The sequence below is a fragment of the Ranitomeya imitator genome, chromosome 4 (genome assembly GCF_032444005.1).
Source record: "Ranitomeya imitator isolate aRanImi1 chromosome 4, aRanImi1.pri, whole genome shotgun sequence".
In the NCBI taxonomy this organism is placed as follows: domain Eukaryota; kingdom Metazoa; phylum Chordata; class Amphibia; order Anura; family Dendrobatidae; genus Ranitomeya; species Ranitomeya imitator.
Genome location: NC_091285.1, coordinates 359482893 through 359502870, shown reverse-complemented (window position 1 = coordinate 359502870; position 19978 = coordinate 359482893). Strand labels below are relative to the sequence as shown.

Genomic DNA, 19978 nt, shown 5'->3' with positions numbered 1-19978 from the left:
TAAATTTCCTTCTCTGGGTGTAACTTGACTCTTCCCGTCAGATAAATGTTAGAGGAACGAAACATCTGGGATTTCCTCTTGTTCTGTGCTATATAAACTGCTGCCAGAACAGTCTGGCAGTGGCTCTTTCATAGGTGTGCACCTGCGTTCTCTGTATGTGGAGGAGTCGGGGGACATGGTGGTCTGCCAAACAAATCTAGTGTCTATGGTGGGGTTTTAGATTTAACGTTAAAGGGATTGTACAACATAAGAAAAACAAGCAGCTCCTTCATAGCCATGTGCTGTCTGGTATTCTGACTCAGTCCCAGTCTAGGGCTACTCCCTTTATTTGGTATTCCTAGGTTCAGGGAGGTTTTTTTTTTCTTCTTCTTAGTCTTTTAGAATACTAAGCAAAGACTCTAGAAACAAAATGGCAAAAACAAAACGGGACTTCTTTACAATCCTCCCCATTGTTCCCGTGTATGTATCCCAATGGTTTTTGTTTACAAGGTGTCAACACTAAAAGGCCATACTTACTAGCACTGTTGTGCAATGGTGATAGAAGTACAGCACACAAAGCTCAATCAAATGCTTGATCAGTGGGGGATTCAAGAGCTAGTAATGTTATTTTGTTATGTAAAAGCATTTGTCTTTGGAGGAGAAGTTCTGACACCTTCATAAAGATTTTTGTTTTGTTTCTTTCCTCAAGACATTTTGTTAAAACCTCCTTTTAACCCCTTAACGTCCAATGACTGACACTGCCAGTCATTGGACACCACCACCTGTTAGGTGCAGGCTCCAGCGATGTGCCCGCACCTTTTCCGACACATGACAGCTGATCTGATCAGCTGACATGTGCCCTTAACAGTGGCAGGTGGAATCGTAATCTACCCGCAGCTGTTAACGTGTTAACTGCCGCTGCCAAAATCTGACAGCAGCATTTAACATAACATGCACACGCTGGAAGCGTCATTACCTCCTTCCATCGGCGCCCATGTCACATGACCGCTGCAACCCGGGATCAGCAGAAGACCCCTGTGGTTGTCATAACCGGATAGCTATGAGCGCCGCTTAGCGGTTGGCGCTCCCAGCAAGTGAGCATATCTGCCACATAGAGCAGGGCTGCAGCCCTGCTCTATGTAGCACAAGGGATCGGATGATCGCAGCTTCTAGTCTTCCATGGGTACTATTGAATCAAGTAAAAAGTTAAAGAAAAATTTTTTTTTTAAATATTAAAAAAAAGTTAACATCACAACACCTCCGTTTCGCCCCATTCAAAATAAAACAATAAAAACAGAAAAACGCATATTTGGTATCGCCACGTTCAGAATCGCCTAATCTATCAATATATAGAAAGAATTAATCCAATCGGTACACTGTGTAACGAGAAAAATAATTGAAACACCAGAATTACGTTTTTTCAGAATTTTTTTTCACCACTTAAATAAAAATAGAAACCTAGACGTGTTTGATATCTGTGAACTTGTAATGACCTGGGGAATCATAATGGCAGGTCAGTTTTATCATTTAGTGAACATGGTAAAAAAAATCCAGAAAACAATTGTGGAATTGCACTTTTTTTTTTTTTTTTTTCAACTAAACCACATTTGGAATTTTTTCCCCCCCTTTTTTCAGTATATGATATGTTAAAATCAATGGTGCCATTGAAAAGTACAAGTCGTCCTGCAAAAAATGGCTGTGGGAAGGGGAGCAAAAACTGAAATAGCCCAGGTGCTTAAAGGGTTAAATAGTAAAGTAACCATTATTGCACATGCTGAGTTAATATTAAAAGACTGAAAGATAATTCTATAATCTACCTAATATATTCAAAATATTAATGCAATGGTAAAGATGAAATGTTGCCTGAAAGCATTTTGTATGTGGCATTAAACTGTATACTCAGTACAGACTCTCTATATGACATACTGCAGATTCCAGTTTCCGAAGACCATAAAATGAACTATATTTTGTTATTTCTAGCACTTGGTTAATGAATGGTTAAGTGAGAAGCATGAGAAGTCTGTTAAACATGGGGAATCATTTTTGGAAAAACCTCTACGGATAACAACAGATCCAGAAGTCCTTGCCACACAGTTGAATACACTGCCGGGCCTCATTTATAGTCCACACATGTATACCACGCCGAAGCACTATATTAGATTTACTTCTCCTTTTCTTTCTGAGAAGAAGAAGAAAAAAGATGAAGAGAACCTTACTAGTTGCTGCAAAAAGGTATAAATTCAAATGTACTAAAATTTCTGTGAAATGCTTTTTGCAGTCAATCTTTAATTTCATGGATTTTTTTGTTTTTTTTCTTTAGCGTTGGCTCAAACAAGCTATGGAAGAGGAGCATTCTGCACCTTTGATTCCATTTGATTCCTCAGCTCTAGATGGATCTCAGAGTCCAAATACATTTGCTGAAAATAAGTGCCATTTAGTAATGAATGGTAGCTGTCCATTAGCAGGTGAAAAAATCTTGTGCAAAGTCACCTTAATTTAAAATAAAAAGGTTTTGTTTGGTTTATTTTTTTTAATTTAGTAATAGGACTTCTATAATCTAAAACTATATTCAAATCATCCAGGAATGACATGTTAATTTTAATAGATTTGTTGCATAGAAGCCTACCCTTAAGAGGCAAATTCCCGTCGACCATTATTTTTGTTGAAAAAAAATATTTACAAAGAGAAGTATACTTTTTGTGTGTGTGTGTGTTGTCGTCCTCTGTATTTATTGATTTCTTGAAGTCTAAGGGTATGTGTACACGTTGCAGATTTGCCTCTGGAATTTTTTGTGCAGATTCTGCATCTCTTGGCAGAAAACCCAGGTGCGGATTTGATGCTTATTTTGTGCGGATTTACTGCGGATTTTGTGCAGATTTCATGCGTTTTTTACCCCTGCGGATTTCTATAATGGAATGGGTACAAAAACGCTGCAGATCTGCACAAATAAATGACATTCTCCTTCTGTTGATCCGCAGCGTTTTTCGTGTGGAATTTTCCGCACCATCAGCACAGCATTTTTTTTTTTTACATTGATTTACATGGTACTGTAAATCACTTGCGGATCTGCAGCGTTTCTGTGCGGAAAAAAACGCTGCGGATCCGCAGGAAATCCGCATCGTGTGCACATAGCCTTTAAGCTGTAGATCACCAAGTGTTTTGGAATAGCATCCGGGCTCTGTATCACACTGAAATTTCTTGTTCCTAATCATAACAGATCTAACCACCCCATTAAAAAAACGGAGACTGTTTCAGCTGTTGGATTGTACTTATTCAGAAAATTCTACACCTACTGCATCTCCCTACGCTACACCAACCCATGCAGATATGCCTTCCACAGATGCTTCACTATTTACTACTCCTCCAAGAGTAAAAGCAGAGGATGAAAGTCGTAATAACTGCAAGCAGTCCTGTTCACCAGTTACTCCTGTAACTCCATGTACACATGGGAATCACTTGCATTTTGAGGTAAGCACCTGTAAGTTTTGCATTAAAATGTATACAAAATAAGTTTCTTTGCATTTTACCATTGTGTAAGGGAGACTCCGTATCAGATCACTGCTATATTTATAGCGCTAGGGAAAAATCTCTTGTACGGGTGTATTCTAGTTAATCTTTGCTTTCAAAATCCAGGAGTGGTTCTAAAACATGGAAGAGAAGTGGATGTTTCCAGTATACATTTTTTGTGTAGGTTCCATTCTGTTTTGGATCAAATGCTGATGCATAATACGGATTTAAATACTGCCTCTCAAAATTGCCTTTACAGAGTGATCTGTTGCTTTTTTCACGTTGCAAGTGAGCTGTGCTCATGACAATGTGATCTCACTAACCTGCCAAGTGCACAATCAGCAATTACCATGCAAATGTCCTATTCCAATGAAGTGGACACTTGCAGGATACCTTCTGATCTTCCTTGCGTCTCATTAGGTTTGTGGGGTCATATTGTGCCAGAAAACCTTTTTATTGCATGCATGTTTTTTTGTACATACCCCAGAGACGTTTCATTAAACGAGATGAATGATTTAAACACTTTTGCCCATTTCGCTTGCGCCACATTGGACCAAATGCCAAATTTCACTTTATAATTAATTGAATAGGCCCTGCTTACATTCTATAAGTTACCATCTATAATTTAACATGCATTGAAATGTGTAAACCAAATATAGATGGAAAAATGTACAGATATGTACTGCTGTTTATTCAGAGATTTCAGAATGCAAAGACAACTTTCAGTATAGGATTTTGATTAAGGCAGTCATAGACCTGAGACATCTTACTGTACTTTTGATTCAGTAGCTCCTTTTTCAGATTTTTTTTTTTACATTTGTCATTCTTTTTCTTGCAATTAATTATAGAGCATGTCTTCACCAGAAAGTTCTCCAGAACTGAATCATAAACCCTGCAGCCAAGATGTAAGTACCGTATATAATGTGGAATAAGCCTTTAAGTTCTCAACGCATCTGTTTTGTATAGTGAACTAAAAAGAGCAGCACTTTAGTGAGTGCAGAAAAAAAACTTTCTACATTCAAGTTATGTGAAATATTCAAGTTTCAATGTGTAGAATGCTCACAAGCCGACTCCACATTAGTGCACTTAATGGAGAGCCAGAACATTCAGTTGAAACATAAATGTAGAGCTTTTAGATTTAATTTGCTTTTACTAAAGAGAAAAGTTACCAAACCAAGCTTAAAGTTTCTGTGTAGAGTATGATAAAAACCTCGACAGAGGGGTAGCTGTGGATATAGAGGAGTAGCTGTTTTTGTACTTTGCAAAGATGTTTGAAACTTTTCCCACATAGAAGCTTAATGGGCACATGAAGGTATATAGGCTTTGAATCTGTTTTCAATTCAATTACTAAGCTTGATGTGACGCCAGTCACTTCTCACAGCCAAGAGACAAAAGCGTAATCAGGTAATGTTCCGATGTCAGAGTACCGAGAGGATAACGGATCAGAGCTGAAGGGGTTAAATAGGCGGATGGCCAGAACAAAGTCCAAGGTCAGGCAACAGATTAAGCATACAGAACTCGAGGGACAGGAAAGCACAAACCTCACAGGCTGAATGTACATCTGGCAGTGTTTTGAGGGACACGGCTCAGTTAAGAAGCATGGTCGTTAACTGGAATAATGAACACATGGAGACAACTGACTCCTCAGTCTCAGATTGGATAGTCGAGCTGTCAGTCAACACACTGACAGCTTCAGCAAACCCCTATACCAGATTGGACGGCCAAGCTCTCAATACCTGCATCCCACGCTGAGGGGTGTAACCGTGACACTTAATCCCGATGATCGCACCCTCTGTGGTGAATTGCTGCTACTCATGACTGGTCTCTGGTTAGAAGTGTTGTACCCCAACATTCAGCACTTGGTTTGCTTTATTCAAGTTTGATTAGGATAAACTGAGCATTTGGTTATCCACTTGGCAGAGAAGGTTCAAATGTGGATAAATATAAATAAAGTTATTCGTCCAGACACTAATTACCTGTGAGGACCATATGATCTAGGGCAGACCAGGGCAAAGTGCGGTTTAACTTTACACTTCTGAAACACTGTTACCTACCTTCCATACTTGCGGAAATATGGCGAAAACAAACTCGCTTAGGGTCCAATTAATCCATCTCGACTACATTTTAAAAGAATTAAATTTATTTAGCCTTGAATAGAGGTGTCAAAGACTGGACATAATTGGTCCGCTACCTAGACACTGTCTTCTCAATTGCTCTATTCCCCCTTGAAAAATTAGACGATACTCCCCTCCGGTGCCAGGTTTTTTCCAAAGAGGTCAGTGCCTGCTCTCCCGTGTCTTGCCTTACGTTATGTCACATGCGCCTTGCAGCCGATCGGGTGGTCTCTCAGCAGGTTGCAACACACAAGCCTGCGCCCAATAAACAGCAGCTCTCACTTCCTCTGGGTACGTTGCATTTCTCCTACGCCTCATTGGAGGACACAGGACCATGGGTGTTATGCTGCTGCCACTAGGAGGACACTAAGTTAACATAGAAAGATTAACTCCTCCTCTGCAGTATACACCCCTTCACTGGCCAGTATTTATCCAGTTCTTGCTTAGTGTCTGTAGGAGGCACTTAGGTCTGTTTCAGACCCCAACTTTCTTATTTTAATTTTTCTGTAAATTTTTATTTTTCAATTGACGGAATGAAGGGGGCGACTGATTCCTTTTCTAGGGTCTGCTCTCCCCCAAACCATCAACAGGCGAGCACGCAGAGTATACCTCACCGACCTCCTGCAACGTCTGGGGCACGCCTAATCTTACTGGGGCGACTGTTCCTTTTTTGGTCCCGATTTCCCCCCCCTGCAAGACGGCGAGCACAGAGTGTCCTGGCTCTCATGTTCCTCTCCAGGGCCTGACAGCTGAACAAAGGCCCACACCTGAACAAAGGCCCACACCTGATGGCATCACTGCAGCCCCATGTCCGCCAAAAACCCCCCTTGGACAGTGGCGAAGATGGATGAAGGGTCCTCTCCATCCCCCGATCAGGGAGCATGGATTCAACGCGCACCCTCACAGTGACAGGAAGCCTGCTGCACTGAGTATGTACCTTCCCTGCGTCGGGAGAGGTGCCGTCGGCCAGGTACCAACAGCGATCAGCAGCTTTTCTGCCGGACTAGGCTGCGGTGGACATAACTTCGCCCACTGCCAGAACTCCGCCCCCTATCTCTGTGCTTCTCATCTGGGACGAGAGGCGCCCTGCAAATCTCGGGGGCCATATGGCTTATCTTCTGCGGGAAAATCAGCAGACATCACGCTGACTGACAGCGCCGAAAGCTACGGGACCGCTGAACAGCCATCCTATTCCTCCTCGGGGACACAGGCACAGGACCGTGGGTAAGCTGCACCAGGAGAGCTTAACCCCTTCCCTGCACTGTAGCTCATACCCTGCCTATCCTGCCCTTATCTCTAAAGACACACTATGTCTCAACCTAAAGAGGCCAAAAGAGTTAACAAAAAGCACAGTGTTTTTCACTTCCTGTGCCACTTGCAATACTGCCCTTCCCCCCGAGCTCACAATACCCCGTTATGTGTGGATTGTGACCCGGCCTCTGTGCAACCGCCGCCGACCCTGCAGAGCCTAGTCCCCCTGAGTGGGCCGCTTCCCTGGCAAGGCAATAGACTCCCTCCGGTGTCCCTCTTTAAGTCAGACTGCGGAGGAAACTGGCGACGGTTCGGACCCGTCCACCAGCAGGGGGCGTACTCCGTCACTAAGGGCGCAGGGCTCCAGAAAACAGACCCATGTCGCGTCCCCTAATCAGTCGTGCTTGCGTTTCAGCATCTGCGAGCTCAGATTCTCGTTCCCTTCTCCGGAGAACTTAAATGACTCTGAATACGAGTCCGAGGCTTCTTTCATCCAGGATTCCTCTACTTCCCAAGAGATGCTCGATTCTCTCATTGAGGCGGTCATCTTTGTCAGTTCTTCAGTCAAAAACCCCACTGACCGTCAAATTGACTACCTGGCTTGCTCTGTCTTCGAGGCCACAGGAGCGTCTCTCTTTCCATCCTTTGCCGCTTGTTGGGTGGCTAAGGCTATGGGCGCTTGGGCTGAGGTTCTTACCACAACCATCCATGACTGTAATCTCACCCCAGAGGCGATCAACCTGGCTAACCAGATAGCCCAAGCCGGGGACTTCGTAGTTAGCGCCTCAATAGATGCTGCCAATTGCGCTGCACTGGCAGCCGCAAATTCAATCTCCATCAGAAGAGCCCTGTGACTCAGAGATTCGCAAGCAAATTCTGCTTCCAAAAAATAATTGACATCTCTTCCCTACCAAGCCGGTTGCTTATTTGGAGAAAAATTGGACCAAATAATTTCTGACGCTACTGGAGGGAAATGTAAATTTCTCCCTCACCAAAAGCCTACCCGGCCGTTTCGGTATCAGCAACAACCTCGATTCCGGCCTTTTCGCAACAGTTCCAACTGGTCATCTACATCCTTCTCTCACGGATCAAGATGAATTTCGGACAGAGACAGAGGCTCCCGGGTCTCATACAGACCTAATCGTAACTGGAAACCCAGTCCGAGGTCATCTGGATCTAAGGGAACCAGATCCCTTAGATCCTCCACTCAGTGACTCGTCGCAACTTCCGGAGGACATCGACAAAGTAGGCGGCCGTCTACATTTGTTCCATCAAGCCTGGTTCTTGGTCGTCCATGACGAGTGGGTCAGAGAACTGGTGTCCTCCAGATACAAAATAGTTTTCTTTTCCCCTCAGACACGTTTTTTTCCAGTTGTGTCCTCCCAAACCAAAGATGATGGCTTTTCTCCGGGCCATACGGGCACTACAAGGGGACGGAGTCATCATTCCGGTACCCCAAGACCAAAGGTTCAAGGGGTTTTACTCGAACCTATTTGTGGTCCCAAAAAAGGATGGATCGCTGCGACCGATACTAGATCTAAAACTTCTGAACAACTTTGTCAAAATTCGACGCTTCAGAATGGAATCTCTCCGTTCTATCGTCTTGTCCATGGAAAAGGGAGAGTTCCTAGCATCTATAGACATCAGATTCTTACCTCCACATCCCAATTTTTCCTCCTCATCAACAGTCCCTTCGCTTCGCATTTCGCGAGGAACACTTCCAGTTTGTGGCCTTACCCTTCGGCCTCGCCACCGCTCCCAGAGTTTTCACCAAGGTCATGGCCGCTGCCATGGCCCTTCTTCATGCTTGGGGCGTGGTGGTACTTCCGTATCTGGATGATCTACTGATAAAAGGCCCGTCGTATCCAGCCTGCGAGGAGTCCGTCGATCTCACGGTGGATACTCTTTTTCGCCTGGGTTGGAAGATGAACTTCGAAAAATCTTCTCCGAACCCGGCTCAGCGAATTTCCTTTCTTGGAATGACACTGGACATTTCCCGTGGCTTGGTCATTCTCCCTCCATAAAAGGCCTTGGCCTTGCAGCAGGGAGCACGGAGTCTCTCCCGCCTAGTCTCCCACTCCATTCGTTACAGTATGCACATTCTCGGGAAGATGGTAGCAGCCATAGAAGTGGATCCGTTCGCGCAGTTCCAACTCCGTCCCTTACGACATGCGCTGCTGTCAGCATGGAACGGGATCCCGTCCTCTCGACCGTCGTTTCAGTCCATCTCCACAGGTCAGGCAGACCCTCAGGTGGTGGACGCTGAAGTCCTCCCTGAACCAAGGAAAGTCCTTTCTCCCAGTGTGTTGGCTGGTGGTGACCACCGATGCCAGCCTCTTGGGCTGGGGTTCAGTTTTCAACCACCACACAGCACAGGGGCGGTGGTCCACTCGAGAGTCGCATCTCCCCATGAATATCCTGGAAATACGAGCGATCAGACTAGCGTTACTCAGCTTTCACCATCTCCTGGCAGGTCACCCCATCAGAATCCAGTACGACAACGCCACAGAGGTGGCGTACATCACCCATCAAGGGGGAACCCGCAGCAAGATGATCATGCTCGAATTGACCCACATTCTCCGTTGGGCCGAGAGCAACCATTCGCCCATCTCGGCGATCCACATACGAGGTGCGGAAAATTGGGCGGCGGACTTACTCAGTCGCCAGGGTCTCGCCTCGGGTGAGTGGTTCCTCCACCCGGAAGTTTTTCAGCAGATTTGTCATCGCTGGGGGACCCCGGACGTGGACCTCATGGCTTCCAGGCTAAACAACAAGGTCCCACAGTTCATTGCCCTATCTTTCAACCCACGTGCCGTCGGAGCAGATGCCTTGGTCCTGCCGTGGCATCAATTCCGCCTCCCGTACATTTTTTTTTTGTCCTCTTCCCCTGCTACCGAGGGTCATGAAGAAGATCAGGGCGGAGGGGGTACCAGTGATCCTAGTGGCGCCGGACTGGCCGCGCTGGGCATGGTACGCGGAATTGGTTCAGCTGGTCACCGACATCCCATGGTGGCTTCCAGATCGCATGGATCTTCTCTCACAGGGCCCGGTTTACCACCAGAACTCCAGGGCCCTGTCTTTGACGGCGTGGCCGTTGAATCCTGGATTCTAGCCCAAGCTGGATTCTCCCCCAAGGTATCCTTCACTATGATCAGGGCTAGGAAACCCGTGTCCATGCGCATTTACCACCGTACCTGGCGAATCTTCTTCGCATGGTGCAACGCCCATGGACGATCTCCTCTGGTATTCTCCATTCCTTCCGTATTGGAATTTCTCCAATCAGGCCTAGAGTTAGGTCTCGCACTTAGCTCACTCAAAAGACAGGTGTCAGCATAGTCAGTCCTGTTCCAACGAAAAATTGCCACCAGATTACCGGTTAAGACGTTCATTCAGGGAGTTTCCCATGTGGCGTCTCCCTACAAAATGCCTTTGGATCCAGGGGATCTTAATTTGGTCCTTGGAGCTCTTCAGGAGGCCCCCTTCGAACCACTGCAGGACGTCTCTCTGACATTCCTTTCCTGGAACGTAGCTTTTCTCTGATCGCCCATGACGGCACCACGGAGGAGAGGGGATCCGCCCACCAAGGACAGGAAACCTACGGATAAAAAGGCGGTACCACTCTCCTGCATCAGTTGGTTTCCTGTCCTTGATGGGAGACCTACGGACTTACCAGTCAGCGTTGGAATTCCGGGGCCAACCAGTCCGATTCAGGCAGCTGGGGTCCCTCTGCCTCGGCTGGGGTGGTGACCCGAGGCACCACCGCTGGGGGCTAGTGGGCCTCAAGGGTGCGTGGAGGAGGTGACAAGGAGTTCGCGGTCACCTCCTCAGGTAAGATGCAGCAGCGGCAACATCCAGGGGGGTCCCTCTGTGGTTGCGGGAGGTGCGGCGTGGCCCTCCCCTAGCTCGCGTCAGCCTGCACACTGCAACGCCATCGGGCTTGCAGAGCCGCGCAATAAGGGTCTGCATAGGACCGGGGGTGCCGGTCAGCAGCGCCATATCTGTACTCCGGGCGCCATCTTGGAAAGTCGGCGCATGCCCGGAACTGCGCTGGTCTCGCGAGACGCCGGGGCGCCGCGGAAGCGATTGCGCAGGCGTCGGCGCTCCTCGCTGTAGCTGGACGCTCCATAGATCCCGACATGACGCTTAGGCGTTCTACAAGACGCAGGAGCGTCTGCGCAGGCGCCAGCGTTTCAGCGCTCCTCGTGCCGGCCGGGCGCTACTGCGCAGGCGCCGGGAAGTAGAAAAAAAAAAAAAAAAAAGAGGAGCAGCGGGAAAGTTTAAATGGGAGGATTTACTTCCCCCCAGTGGCTCTGCAGTATATTGGCAGGAGCCTCAGGAGCAGTCGTGTCAGCGCCAGCGTAGCAAGTGTTGTTTTGCGCAGACCAGCAGCAGCAGTATGAGCGACCCGGCATCTCCCTTGCCTGAATCACCTCCACCTATAGCATCGCCGCAGCAGCAAAAAAGGCGGCAGCAGAAAGGTTACCAGGACACCAGCAAAGAACGCCAAAGGTCTCAACACAGCAAGGAGTCCAGCACGGCGTCGGGGAAAAAGCCAGAGGCTGAGAATTCCCAACCGGTATTTATGGGTCCTGGAGGTGGTAAGTTGATCTTCGTGAAAGTTAGAGACAGTAAGATTATTATTTGTCTCTTTTAGGGAAGGAAAAGCGTAGGTAAAACCAAGCACAAGGTCTGTGCCATCTGTAAAGAGGATCTTCCACTCGCCTGGGAGAAGCAGCTATGTAATTCCTGCATACAGCAGACGGTATCAGAAAGCCTGCCCGGGTTTGCAACAGATCTTAAAAACCTGATTAAAGAGCAGGTGGAAGACACCTTTAAATCCCTTAAAAGGGGAAGAAAACGGAGAAGGACCAGACACAGGTCCCCGTCCCCAGTCTCTAAATCTGACAGCGATAGTGCGAGTTCGGAATCCTCCGACTCCTCCTCCGCGTCTTCGTCATCCACTTCTTCCTCAGGAGGTCACAATTGTTTCCCATTAGAGGACACTGATGGCCTCATAAAGGCAGTGAGGAGTACTATGGGGTTAGTAGACTCCCACCCTAAAAAATCAGCACAAGACATTATGTTTGGGGGCTTAGAACAAAAAAAGAGGAGAGCTTTTCCGCTTAATGAAACAATTGCAGCGCTAATCAAAAAGGAATGGAAAAAACCCATGAAAAAGACTCTCCTAACTCCCAAAAGGAAATACCCCTTTGAGGATGAATCCTGCTCCTTTTGGGAAAAAGCCCCCAAATTAGATGTAGCAATAGCGAAAGCATCAAAGAAATTCGCTCTCCCGTTTGAGGACATGGGGGTCCTAAAAGACCCTATGGACAAGAAGGCGGATGCCTTCCTCAAGGGCTCTTGGGAGTCAGCGGGAGGAGGCCTGAAACCGGCAGTGGCAGCAGCATGCACATCTCGCTCCCTAATGATCTGGTTGAATCAACTAGAGGGTCAATTAAAGGGGAAAACTTCCCGAGACTTGATGCTGAAGACATTACCCGTAATAAGGGGAGCTGCGGCCTTTCTGGCTGACGCCTCGGCAGACTCTATAAGATTAGCTGCCAGGTCGGCAGTATTTGCTAATGCGGCCAGGCGTGCCCTCTGGCTTAAGAATTGGCCTGGCGATCTACAAACAAAAACAAAATTGTGTACTATCCCCTGCGAAGGGGAGTTTTTGTTCGGTTCCACATTAGATGATATCTTGGAAAAAGCAGGGGACAAGAAAAAGTCCTTTCCCTCTCTAGGTCTCCCCTCTTACAGGAAGCCCTTTCGAAACAAGAGGTTTTTCCGTAAGAACCCTGGGAGAGGCCAGGGAAAGTGGGAGGATAAGAGGAACAAGAACAAGGGGTTCATCTTTAACAAAAACCCCAGCGATACCAAGAAGCCTTCTCAATGAAGGTTCGCCCCAGGTGGGAGGGAGATTATCTCTCTTTCTCCCAGCCTGGAAAAAGATTACCTCCAGTCAATGGATTCTAAACATCATAGAATCAGGTCTGAGGCTGACATTCAAAAAATGGCCCCGTCCCTCTTTTACGATGACATCTATAAGATCTTCGGCAGAAGAACAGCTGGCACTGGAAAACGAGGTCATCGGGCTAGTAAAAAAGGGAGTACTCCTGGAGGTTCCCCCACAAGAAAGAGGGCAAGGGTACTATTCCCCTCTATTCCTGAGGAAGAAACCAGACGGTTCCTTCAGGACCATTATAAATCTAAAAAAACTAAACGATTACTTGGACGTTCAAGCATTCAAGATGGAAACGATAAAATCATCTATCAAAATGTTGTTTCCCCAATGCTTCATGGTGGTCCTGGACCTAAAGGACGCATATTATCACGTCCCAATACACAAGGATCACCAGAGGTTCCTCAGGATGGCAGTTCACATCAGGGGAGTCCTAAATCACTTCCAATTTTCAGCTCTACCATTTGGCCTTGCCATAGCCCCGAGGGTTTTCACAAAGCTGATAGCAGAGGTAATGGCTCACCTCAGGGAAGAAAATACCCTAATCGTTCCATATCTGGACGATTTCTTGGTGATAGGCTCCTCCCCGCAACATTGCGAGGATCAACTGGCAATAGTGATGCATTCTTTAAAGAAATTGGGCTGGCTAATAAACGTAGGGAAGTCCAGACTAATGCCTTCTCAGGTCCAGGAGTACCTAGGTCTCACTCTAGACTCCAAAAAGATGGAGTGTCGGCTCCCAGAGAACAAGATACAAAAACTAAAAAGTTTAGTATCAAGAACCCAATCTCTCCCCTCCATAACACTCCGTCAGGCCATGTCCCTCTTAGGCTCCATGACCTCTTGTATTCCAGCGGTCCAGTGGGCCCAATTACATTCGAGAGTCCTTCAATGGCAGATATTATCGGAGCAAATCCATCTAGGAGGGCATTTAGACGGGCAGTTGACTCTATCTCCTCGCACCAATCACTCTCTAACATGGTGGAAATCGCAGGAAAATCTTTCCCAGGGAGTCCCATGGGTAATTCAGGTCTCGAAAGTCCTGACTACAGACGCAAGCCCTTCAGGGTGGGGGGCCCATCTGGGCGACCTAGTAGCCCAGGGCATTTGGTCTCCATCTCTGGTAAACAAATCCTCCAACATGAAGGAACTCCTTGCAGTAAAATTTGGCCTTCAAGAATTCTTGGGGGTCCTTCACTCTCACCATGTAAGAGTAATGTCGGACAACCGGGTGGTAGTATCTTACCTAAATCACCAGGGGGGTACCCGTTCCAAAAATCTAATGGAAGTGACCGACTCAATCCTGCAAATAGCCGAGAGCAATCTCTTATCCCTAACAAGCCTACACATAAAGGGAGTAGACAATTACAAAGCAGACTTCCTCAGCCGGTCCAGCCTAAAACAGGGGGAATGGGAACTAAATCGGTCAATATTCACCCAGATCACAGAAAGATGGGGTGTTCCCAAAATAGATCTCTTTGCGAGCCATCTAAACAAAAAAGTAGCCTCCTTTTGCTCCCTATCTCCTCTGGGGAACCCAGTAGCGGTGGACGCTTTCCTGATATCTTGGGGTCACCATCTTGTCTATGCCTTCCCTCCTCTTATTCTGATTCCAGCAGTGCTGAGGAAGATTCGGGAGGACGGGGCGCTGGTCATCCTAATTGCCCCGTTCTGGCCGAAGAGACCTTGGTTCTCATGGATGAGGAAGATGTCAATATCCGACCCTTGGGTATTACCAGACCTTCAGGATCTATTGTCGCAGGGCCCAGTCTGTCACCCTCGAGTCAAGAACTTGCACTTGACAGCTTGGCTCTTGAAAGGAAATTATTAGAGAGCAGAGGGTTCTCTCCGGGGCTAATCTCAACCCTGTTACAAAGTAGGAAGCCGGTTACAACAAAACAATACGGCAAGGTATGGAAAAAATTTCTGTCTTCTTCAGGTGTAAGAATAGGGAAAGAAATTCCCCTTACTTCCATACTAGAATTCCTACAAAATGGGTTGGAGATGGGGTTGGCCACTAGTACCCTAAAAGTTCATGTGGCAGCTTTGGGAGCCCTATTCAATTTTGACTTGGCTTCAAACAGATGGGTCTCTAGATTTATCAGGGCAGCAGGAAGATCGAGGCCTCTTCCAGTAAAAGTTGTTCCTCAATGGGACTTAAACTTGGTCCTTAAAGCCCTGACTAGTACTCCATTTGAACCATTACGCGAAGCTTCACTGAAAAATTTATCTCTAAAAACTGCTCTGTTAGTCGCCCTCACTTCTGCCCGTAGGGTTAGCGACTTACAGGCTCTCTCAGCTAATCCTCCCTACACACAATTTCTAGAGGATAGAGTCATTTTAAAAATAGACCCAGCATATCTACCGAAAGTGGCTTCAAAATTTCACAGGTCCCAAGAGATATCTCTCCCCTCCTTCTGTCCCAACCCTAAAAATAAGGAGGAACAAACCTTACATACACTAGATGTAAAAAGGTGTCTCTTACATTACATAGAAGCCACTAGAGAGAGTAGGGAGGATCCCTCTCTGTTTGTGTGTTTCCAGGGTCCCCGGAAGGGGAAAAAAGCATCCAAAGCCACCATAGCAAGATGGATCACGGACGCCATCAGTCTCTCATACTCGGCAAGTGGGATGTCCGTTCCAGGGGAGGTTAAGGCTCACTCAACAAGGGCAGTGGCAACTTCCTGGGCGGAGAAAGCCGGAGCTTCTATAGACCAGATATGTAGAGCTGCTACCTGGTCTTCACCATCCACATTCTATAGGCACTATAGATTGGACCTAATCTCCTCTTCAGACCTTACTTTCGGTAAAAGGGTTCTGGAGGCGGTGGTCCCTCCCTGAATGTACTATCTATGCAATTCTCTCCGTGGTGCCGTCATGGGCGATCAGAGAAAAATATAGTTCTTACCGATAACGGTATTTCTCTGAGCCCATGACGGCACCCGTACATTCCCTCCCTTCACTTATGGGTGCGCACATCAAATTAGTGCCATAGTCTATTTATAGTCTTTAAACACGCGGTATCTCGTTATGATAAACAGTTAAAATTTACAAATGTTTTAGTAGTCTCCCATCGTTCTCTATGTAAAACAACTGATGCAGGAGAGTGGTACCGCCTTTTTATCCGTAGGTTTCCTGTCCTTGGTGGGCGGATCCCCTCTCCTCCGTGGTGCCGTCATGGGCTCAGAGAAATACCGTTATCGGTAAGAACTATATTTTTCTAGTGACTTACGTCAATCAGTCGTGTCTCTGAGTTGGCTGCTCTTTCATCCCAACCCCCATTTCTGATCTTTCACCCAGATAAGGCAGTCTTGAGGACTTTTCCTTCTTTTCTACCCAAAGTTGTTTCCTCCTTACACCTCAATGAGGAGATTATTCTGCCTTCATTCTGTCCGGCACCAGTCCATTGCGTTGAGAAAGCTCTGCACACTCTCGATGTGGTTAGGGCCTTTCGACGGTACATCTCACGGACGGCTCCCTTCCGCAAGTTGGTTGTCCTATTCGTACTTCCAGAGGGACAAAGGAAGGGCTCTCCCGCTTCCAAGGCTACTCTAGCCAAATGGATTCGATCGGCTATTCAGGAATCCTATCGTGTCAGGGGTGTTCCTATCCCAGCAGGGGTTAAAGCCCATTCTACTCGGTCGATGAGCGCCTCTTTGGCCATTTGGCACCAGGCGTCAGCACAACAAGTCTGCAAAGTTGCGACCTGGTCCTGCTTGCATACTTTTACAAAACGCTACCACATTCATTCTCTATCCTCTGCAGACGCTGCCCATGGCAGGCGCATTCTGCTGTCGGCGGTACCTTAGCTGTAAGCCAGTGGTACATGGGTTATTAGCAGCTATGTTGCTCCCCACCCAGGGACTGCTTTAGGACGTCCCATGTTCCTGTGTCCCCGAATGAGGCGTTGGAGAAATAGGGATTTTTGTGTACTCACCGTAAAATCCTTTTCTCCGAGCCAATCATTGGGGACACAACACCCACCCGGTTAGCCTTTTGGCTTGTTGTTACTTCTTTGGTTTTGACATAGTTTTATTGTCTTTCGTTTAATACTCCTACTGCTTTGCTACCGAACTGGATGAATACTGGCCAGGGAAGAGGTGTATACTGCAGAGGAGGAGTTAATCTTTCTGTGTTAACTTAGTGTCCTCCTAGTGGCAGCAGCTTAACACCCATGGTCCTGTGTCCCCCAATGATTGGCTCGGAGAAAAGGATTTTATGGTAAGTACACAAAAATCCCTATTTTCAGTATCATCAGTCTGCTGTTTTGTTTGTTTTTTTCTTACATAGGGGACTATTGCAATTGAGAAGGGATTGTCCAAGTAGTGGATACCCTCACCTGATGGTGTTGTGACAGGTGCAACTCCTATGTAGGCATGAAGAAAAATAGCTGCTGCTGCCCCGTGGCTGGGGAATCAATCCACCAGGAGATATTAAATCCAGTTGGGATAAACACGTAGGTGGGCCGTGCTCATTAAGTGAATTAATTCTCCAGAAAAGATTGAGCAAAAAGGCTTTTAATTCACAACGCCTTGTAGCGGCGCCCTTTTCAAGTGGGGAAAAAAGCAAATGTCACAAACAGAAAAAAAAGCACTGTGAACAGCAATGTGTTATTCTCATGTAAATCAGTAATAATAATAATAATAATAATAATTTTATTTATATAGCGCCAACGTATTCCGCAGCGCTTTACAAATTATAGAGGGGACTTGTACAGACAATAGACATTACAGCATAACAGAAATACAGTTCAAAACAGATACCAGGAGGAGTGAGGGCCCTGCTCGCAAGCTTACAAACTATGGGGAAAAGGGGAGACACGAGAGGTGGATGGTAACAATTGCTTTAGTTATTCGGACCAGCTATAGTGTAAGGCTCAGGTGTTCATGTAAAGCTGCATGAACCAGTTACCTGCCTAAGTATGTAGCAGTACAGACACAGAGGGCTAATACTGCATAAAGTGTATGAGAACATGATGCGAGGAACCTTTTTTTTTTTTTTTTTTTATTATTATAAATAGGCCACACAGGGATCGTTAGGTTAATGCATTGAGGCGGTAGGCCAGTCTGAACAAATGAGTTTTTAGGGCACGCTCAAAACTGTGGGGATTGGGGATTAATCGTATTAACCTAGGTAGTGCATTCCAAAGAATCGGCGCAGCACGTGTAAAGTCTTGGAGACGGGAGTGGGAGGTTCTGATTATTGAGGATGCTAACCTGAGGTCATTAGCGGAGCGGAGGGCACGGGTAGGGTGGTAGACTGATACCAGGGAGGAGATGTAGGGTGGTGCTGAGCCATGGAGTGCTTTGTGGATGAGGGTAGTAGTTTTGTACTGGATTCTGGAGTGGATGGGTAGCGTAATGACTGGCATAAGGTAGAGGCATCGGTGTAACGGTTGGTGAGGAATATGATCCTGGCTGCAGCATTCAGGACAGATTGGAGCGGGGAGAGTTTTGCAAGAGGGAGACCGATTAGTAGAGAGTTACAATAGTCCAGACGAGAATGAATAAGTGAAACAGTCAGAGTTTTTGCAGAGTCGAAAGTAAGAAAAGGGCGAATTCTAGAAATGTTTTTGAGATGCAGGTAAGAAGAGCGAGCCAGTGATCGGATGTAGGGGGTGAATGAAAGGTCAGAATCAAGGATGACCCCAAGGCAGCGGGCATGTTGCTTTGGAGTAATGGTGGAACCGCACACGGAGATGGCAATGTCAGGCAAAGGTAGGTTAGTAGAGGGAGAGAACACGAGGAGTTCAGTTTTTGACAGGTTTAGTTTCAGATAGAGGGAGGACATGATGTTAGAGACAGCGGAGTAAGAAGAGTATTCTAAGAGTATTTAAAGTGTTTTATATGCATTTTAGAGTTTGATTTCATGTTTGAGAAAAAAAACACCTCAAAACCTACTTTGTACATCTGAGTATGGTTTGGGTACAGACCACGGTTTACAGACAGACTACTGGTCTTACTGTGGGATTCCATTTTACGACTACCACAATCGGGGAACAGTCACTCTAACATGCGGGCACTAATGAACCTTGCAACTCGAGCTCCTATTCACCCCTGCCATAGCTATGCTATGATGTCCTGTATAAATCTGAATTGTATTTATTTTGTTTTGTGGGAAATTAATGTTTGCAGCTTTTAATGTATCTTTCTGTTAACAGGGTAGTGATCGAACAGCAACAGCTTTAGCTTTGAATTCATTCAGAAATTCTAATCTTACTGAAATTGGTGTGCAGGAAATAAAGACTATTGGTTATTCTAGCCCACGAAGCAGGACCGAGGTAAACAGGCCTTACACATCAGAAAGTGAGTCCACTGTAGACCTTCAGTTGGCACTTGAAATAAATGAACATACTGCATTGCAAAACAATATGGAGCCTTTGTCCCGGGAAAGGACTGATACAAACAGCCAGCAGGAAAATGCTCACTGTGGACGGGGTACAGTATATTCATCTTGGATCAAAAGCCCAGAAAGATCAGGGGTGAATTTCTCTGCAGTAAATTCTAACTTGAGAGACTTGACCCCTTCCCACCAGTTAGAAGTTGGTGGTGGTTTTCGAATAAGTGACTCAAAGTGCCTGATTCAAGAAGATGCACGTAGTTTGTACATGGAAGGATCAATTTTTTGTTCTTCAGAAGAAGGAATTATTACTGGATTTGGTAGAGCACTTAGTAGCGATGGTGTTTTAGATGCAAATGGAACACCATTAAATCCTCCACAAAAGAAAAAGGTTAGTGAATATTGTGCTGCATTTCATTTTTAGCACTATTCCTACATTTTCTTGGCTAGTAATTATTTACATTTGTAACAAATAAGAACCTGATAAAGTAGTGTCACCAGGTTTTTGCCACCTAATCTGAAAAACATGATGAAAAGAGAAGCCCCTTGATTCCAGCGAGGTGTTATTTATTATGGCAAGTCATCTTGCTGTTGTAGTTTTAATAAAATGACTTTATCAGCAGGAGATTATCTCTAGAGGACTAGTAACCCTGCTGTAAAACCCATACCCCCACCACTAATTAGCAGCTTTGTGCCTATGCCCAGTGTACGCAGAAAGCTGTCACTCGTTGTGGCAGGGTTATGCAGAGCTCGGCATTCAGAGAACTGGTAGACCTGCAGCTGATAAAAACACAGTTTATGTAAAAAAAAAAAAAAAAAAAAAAAA

General features: G+C 46.2%; 1 protein-coding gene across 5 annotated transcripts in view; it reads left to right on the top strand.

Moving 5' to 3' along the window:
* Positions 1-19978, top strand: part of KMT2E (lysine methyltransferase 2E (inactive)) — a 197802-nt gene that overhangs the window by 153297 nt on the left and 24527 nt on the right. For all 5 annotated transcript variants that reach the window (XM_069765101.1, XM_069765100.1, XM_069765097.1 and 2 more), the window contains 5 exons: positions 1960-2211; positions 2300-2444; positions 3197-3447; positions 4335-4391; positions 18974-19543. In XM_069765101.1, the coding sequence (XP_069621202.1) occupies positions 1960-2211; positions 2300-2444; positions 3197-3447; positions 4335-4391; positions 18974-19543 (1275 nt within the window). The remainder of the gene's footprint in view (positions 1-1959; positions 2212-2299; positions 2445-3196; positions 3448-4334; positions 4392-18973; positions 19544-19978) is intronic.